Below are 6,651 nucleotides of genomic sequence, written 5' to 3'. Positions count from 1 at the left end.
GTTTTTTTTTTTTTTTTTTTTTTTTGAGATGGAGTTTTGCTCTTGTTGCCCAGGCTGGAGTGCAATGGCGCAATCTCAGTGCACTGCAACCTCTGCATCCCGGGTTCAAGTGATTCTCCTGCCTCAGCCTCCTGAGTAGCTGGGATTACAGGCGCCTGCCACCACGCCGGCTATTTTTGTATTTTTAGTGGAGACGGGGTTTCACCATGTTGGCCAGACAGGTCTCAAACTACTGACCTCAGGTGATCCACCTGCCTTGGCCTCCCAAAGTGTTGGGATTACAGGCGTGAGCCACTGCGCCTGGCCATATTCCATCTTTTTAAGCCATGAAAAACGTCCCATGCCTAACCATATTTTGAAAGGCATGTAATTTAAAGCTACATAAGGACTTTATCATTAAGTAAGTCATCTTTTTTTAAATATATATATACATAAATAATAAATAAATAAAAGCTGAAAATTCACTGAGAAGAGAACCAGCATAAAAATCTGATGACCTGAGTCTTTAGCCTGCACCTGTCTTTTATTAGTCCTGAGTTCTTGGCCAACTTGCCTAACTTTTTGAGCTTTAGTTTCATCGTTTTGCGTATTTATTTTATTTTAGAGACAGAGTCTCGCTATGTTGCCCAGGCTAGAGTACAGAAGCTCTTCTCAGGCATGATCAGAGTGCACTACAGCACTGAATACCTGTGCTCAAGTGATCCTCTCACCTCAGCCTCCTGAGTAGCTGGGACTATAGGCATGTACCACCATGTCCAGCTAATGTCATCATTTGAAAATGCAAGCTCCACCATTATATTTCACTGGGTTGTTTTGAGATTAGATCAATTTGTGAATTATGAAGTGCTACATAAATGTAGGGAGATACCAGTCTTTTTTTTTTTTTTTTTTTGAGACGGAGTCTTGCTCTGTCACCAGGCTGGAGTGCAGTGGCATGATCTCAGCTTACTTCAACCTCCACCTCCTGAGTTCAGGCAATTCTCCCACCTCAGCCCCCCGAGTAGCTGAGACTACAGGCATGTGCCACTATGCACAGCTAACTTTGTATTTTTAGTAGAGATAGGGCTTCACCTTTCACCGTGTTGGCCAGGATGGTCTCAATCTCTTGACTTTGTGATCCGCCCGCCTTGGCCTCCCGAAGTGCTGGGATTACAGGTGTGAGCCACTGCGCACGGCCTAATTTTTGTCTTTTTAGTAGAGACTGGGTTTCACCATTTTGCCAGGCTGGTCTTGAACTCCTGACCTCAAGTGATCCACCCGACTTGGCCTCCCAAAGTGCTGGGATTGCAGGTATGAGCCACTGCGCCCAACCTCTTTTTTTTTTTTTTAAATGGAGACACAGTCTCACTATGTTGCCCAGGCTGGTCTCGAACTCTCATGCTCAAGTGATCCTCCCTCTATGGCCTCCCAAAGTGCTGGGGTTATAGGCATGAACCACCATGCCCGGCCACAGCTCCCTTGCCAGAATGCTACAGGAACAAGTCCTATTTATTTTTCCACATGTCCTTGATAACTCCTTACATAAGGGTTTAAAAAAAAATAAAATAAAAACCTTATTTATGTAAAATTAAATACCCTGAGGTTCACAGAGACAGAATGGTGCCTGTAAACAGGAATGAGGTTTAGGCACGGTAAACTAGGCATTACTTTTCAAGGTCCCTGGAGAACATCTGGCTGGGCCGGGAATCATTGGTTATGCTATTCTTTAAGGTTTGTTTTTAGTTTTAGTTTTGTTTCTAATACGCAAAAAAGCACATCACTGTTGTGATACGCACCCATTTAGTATTCTGCAGCAACTGCTGGACAGGCTGTGGTTCTCAGCAGTAGCACCCACTAAACCTGCTTGGCGCTGTGTAAAATAAAGCACATTCTCTAAAAACCCACATATTTTAAAAGAGCAGACAGGCCAGGCGCAGTGGCTCACGCCTGTAATCCCAACACTTTGGGAGGCTGAGGTGGATGGATCACGAGGTCAGGAGTTAGAGACCAGCCTGGCCAAGATGGTGAAATCCTGTCTCTACTAAAAATACAAAAATTAACCGGGCATGGTGGTGCATGCCTGTAATCCCAGCTACTTGGGAGGCTGAGGCAGGAGAATTGCTTGAACCTGGGAGGTGGAGGTTGCAGTGAGAGCCGAGATCATGCCACTGCACTCCAGCCTGGGTGACAGAGCAAGACTCTGTCTCAAAAAAAAAATTAGACAAAGACTTATCAGCGGCATGGCAGTGGTGAAACACACATGCATTCTGAGTATAAACACCACCTTAGTGAAATTTCATTAAGTATTTCTAAATTTACAAAAAGGAAAGGTAGCCTGGGCAACATAAAGAGACCTTGTCACTATAAAACAATTTTTAGCTGGGCGCGGTGGCTCACACCTGTAATCCCAATACTTTGGGAGGCTGAGGCGGGCAGATCACAGGGTCAGGAGATCGAGACCATCCTGGCTAACATGGTGAAACCCCATCTCTACTAAAAATACAAAAAATTAGCCGGGCGTGGTGGCGGGTACCTGTAGTCCCAGCTACTCAGGAGGCTAAGGCAGGAGAATGGCGTGAACCCGGGAGGCAGAGCTTGCAGTGAGCGGAGATCGCGCCACTGCACTCCAGCCTGGGCAACAGAGAGAGACTCTGTCTCAAAAAAACAAAACAAAACAAAACAAAACAAAAAACAAAAAACAAAAAACAAAACAAAACAAAAAAACCAAAACTTAAAAGCCAGGCACGGTGGCTCACACCTGTAATCCCAACACTTTGGGAGGCCGAGGCGGGCGGATCACAAGGTCAGGAGATCGAGACCATCTTGGCTAACACGGTGAAACCCCGCCTCTACTAAAAACACAAAAATTTAGCCAGGTGTGGTGGTGGGCACCTGTAGTTCCAGCTACTCAGGAGAGGGAGGCAGGAGACTTGCTTGAACCCAGGAGGCAGAGATTGCAGTGAGCCGAGATTGCGCCACTGCACTCCAGCTGGGCCACAGAGCGAGACTCCCTCTCAAACAAACAAACAAACAAACAAAAAATTAGCCAGGTGTGGTCACGCATGCATGCCTGTAGTCCCAGCTACTTGGGAGGCTGAGAGGTGGGAAGATCAACTGAGCCCAGGAGATTGAGGCTGCAGTAAGCCATGATTGAGCCACTGTACTCCAACCAGGGCGACAGAGCAAGACCATGTCTTGAAAACAAATAAATTTAAAAAAGAAAATGCATCCCTGGACCAAGGCCTAATGTCCTTTAGAATGTGGCTAATGGAATCCAAATAGCTAAATCTAAATAAATAAATAAAACCCTCAACTCCTAAGCGACTGCCATGCTGGCAGAGGAGACAGTGCTGCGTAAAACACACACCTCAGTAGGTTGGTGGGGAAACCTCCTCTGCCCTGACGAGTGGGAATAAAATACTTCATGAGAGCATGGAGAAATTACTGGTTATGCTACTCTTTAAGGTTTGTTTTTGTTTTTTAGTTTTGTTTCTAACAAAAAGCACATCACTGTTGTGATATGTACCCATTCTGCAGCGCCCACTGGACAGACTGTGGTTCTCAGCAGTAGCACCCCCTAAACCTGCTTGGCACTGTGCAGCATAGACATTCTCTAAACAAAAACTGCACATTTTAAAAGAGCAGACAAAGACTTATCGGCTTATAGAAGCATCAGGCTTCTACACAATTATTTCTGTGGGCCATGTTCTTCCTTACTGGAAAGTACTGAAAAGTTATCCTAGTTTTAATTTGAGTATCATTTGACTATCATGGGAGAGTAAGTAAAAGCCTTTTAAAGCAAATAGAAACATTTAAAATGACATTACCCATTATTAGTGAACATTAAATTTTTATATAATTGAAATCAGTATTTATATCCAGATCAATAACTATATGTAAGATTCTAGTATTTTTAGTTACTGAAACTAGGAGATAACAGTGGTGTAACATGAGACAATCTGATTTTAGATCACTTCTGAGTGAAAGCAACTGAACGTGGCTTACAAATAAAACTACTGTGAAACTTCTGCAAATGGATTTTTTTTTTTTTTTTTTTTTGAGACGGAGTCTCGCACTGTCGCCAGGCTGGAGTGCAGTGGCGCTATGTTGGCTCACTGCAACCTCTGCCTCCCAGGCTCAAGCAATTCTCCTGCCTCAGCCTCGCAAGTAGTTGAGATTATAGGTGCCCACCACTATGCCCCGCTAATTTTTTGTATTTTTAGTAGAGATGGGGTTTCACTATGTCGGTCAGGCTGGTGTCGAACTCCTCGTGATCTGCCAGCCTTGGCCTCCCAAAGTTCTGGGATTACAGGTGTGAGCCACTGTGCCTAGCCCTGCAAATGGATTTCCATATTTTGTCAATTACAAGTACCAAAATATCACAATATCATTTTCCGAATATAAGAAGGTCACTTGTTTTCTGCTATAAGTTACCACACATATCATGTTCTGACATCTTATTAAACAAACACACATACAACAGTAAACAGAAAGCTTACCTTTTTTTCATTTCTAACAACTGATTATTGAGCACAGATCTTTCTTCTTCCAGCTAGGAAAAAAATCATAAAAAATTTCCGTTCATAACCAGGCCACAGAGAGGCGTATTTTTCATCCCACATGTCATCCCCCAGGCTCCAGGACACCTAAAGCCACTGGCTTTCCTCACCAGCAATGAAGAGTAGCAAGTGGTCAGTCTATCGCAGGATATCGTTATTAATATATAAATCACTTATGACCTCAGTAACTCCCCCTTTCTCAGGGATCTGAGAGTTAAAAATATTAAATAATAAGACCTTGAACACAACAAGGCACCACATCTTAAGCATTCAAACTTTTTTTTTTTTTTTGAGACGGAGTCTCACTCTGTCGCCCAGGCTGGAGTGCAGTGGCGCGATCTCCGCTCACTGCAAGCTCCACCTCCCAAGTTCACGCCATTCTCCTGCCTCAGCCTCCTGCGTGGCTGGGACCACAGGCGCCCACCACCATGCCCAGCCAATGTTTTGTATTTTTAGTAGAGATGGGGTTTCACCGTGTTAGCCAGGATGGTCTGGATCTCCTGACCTCATGATCCGCCCACCTCGGCCTCCCAAAGTGCTGGGATTACAGGCACAAGCCACGGCTCCCGGCCAGCATTCAAAATAGCAAAGACTTGGAATCAACCCAAATGTCCATCAGTGACAGACTGGATTAAGAAAATGTGGCACATATGCACCATGGAATACTATGCAGCCATAAAAAAGGATGAGTTTGAGTCCTTTGTAGGGACATGGAAACCATCATTCTCAGCAAACTATCGCAAGAACAGAAAACCAAACACCACATGTTCTCACTCATAGGTGGGAACTGAACAATGAGATCACTTGGACTCGGAAGGGGAACATCACTCACCGGGGCCTATCACGGGGAGGGGGGAGAGATTGCACTGGGAGTTATACCTGATATAAATGACGAGTTGATGGGTGCTGACGAGTTGATGGGTGCAGCACACCAACATGGCACAAGTATACATATGTAACAAACCTGCACGTTATGCACATGTACCCTAGAACTTAAAGTATAATAAAAAAAAAAAAAAAGTTAATTGGCCAGGCATAGTGACTTACACCTGTAATCTCAGCACTTTGGCGGGGCCAAAGTGGGCGGATCACCTGAGGTCAGGAGGTCGAGCCCAGCCTGACCAACATGGTGAAAGCCCATCTCTACTAAAAATATAAAAATTAGCCGGGCGTGGTGGTGTATGCCTGTGATCCCAGCTACTCCGGGAGGCTGAGGCAGGAGAATGGCGTGAACCCGGGAGGCGGAGCTTGTAGTGAGCCGAGATCGTGCCACTGCACTCTAGCCTGGGCGACAGAGCAAGACTCCGTCTCAAAAAAAAAGATTGTTAAATGAGTGAGTAAAGCTCCACTGCTAACATTCTAGTTCCTTTACTTAAACCGCAAAGGTCAAGTGTCACTAAATTGCAGAGGACTAGGAGCAGGCTACGTACTCTCTATGGGCCTCAATTTACTCATCCATCAATTCAACACACATGCACTGAATGGTTACTATATTCAAGCATTATTCAAGCATTTGTTTCTCACGTATAAAACAAAGAGGTTACAAAAGAATTTCCAGTGGTTCTTTATTATCCCATGAAGGATAAAAAACAAAAGATCCAGGTAGTTAATCTTGTGAAGGAAGAATCATCTCTGCCTCCAACTTGCACTACCCAGTTTGGCCAAATACCACCAGTTTCAACTCACACTGTTTTTTTTGTTTTTGTTTTGATACAGAGTCTTGCTCTGTTGCCCAGGCTGGAGTGCGGTGGTACAATCTCGGCTCACTGCAACCTCCGCTTCCCAGGTTCAAGTGATTCTCCTGCTTCAGTCTCCCAAGTAGCTGGGATTACAGGTGCCTACCACCATGCCCAGCTAATGTTTGTATTTTTAGTAGACAGGGTTTTGCCATGTTGGCCAGGCTGCACACTGTTAATTTTTTTAATAAGGGTAAAAAAGCTCTTATATGTTTTTTTTAAATAAAAAGATAACAGCAAAGATTATGTAATGGTTTCCAAAAGCCTAGAGTTTAAGTTACTAGCTCACTCTACGCAGTTATAGTCATTATTAGTTATGTTCATGCTTTGCTATGAGGTCTTATTTTAAAAATTCTTTTTTTTTTTTTTTTTTTTTT

The 6,651-nt window shown here is 44.1% G+C and overlaps 1 protein-coding gene across 15 annotated transcripts in view; it reads right to left on the bottom strand.

Moving 5' to 3' along the window:
• Window positions 1–6,651, bottom strand: part of CLIP1 (CAP-Gly domain containing linker protein 1) — a 129,933-nt gene that overhangs the window by 14,154 nt on the left and 109,128 nt on the right. For all 15 annotated transcript variants that reach the window (XM_017890385.1, XM_017890362.1, XM_017890332.1 and 12 more), the window contains one exon: window positions 4,479–4,531. In XM_017890385.1, the coding sequence (XP_017745874.1) occupies window positions 4,479–4,531 (53 nt within the window). The remainder of the gene's footprint in view (window positions 1–4,478; window positions 4,532–6,651) is intronic.

This window comes from Rhinopithecus bieti, unplaced genomic scaffold (assembly GCF_001698545.2).
Source record: "Rhinopithecus bieti isolate Rb0 unplaced genomic scaffold, ASM169854v2 scaffold_574, whole genome shotgun sequence".
NCBI lineage: Eukaryota > Metazoa > Chordata > Mammalia > Primates > Cercopithecidae > Rhinopithecus > Rhinopithecus bieti.
Note: the sequence above shows the minus strand (reverse complement) of the source record. Positions and strands in the feature narration are given on the sequence as shown.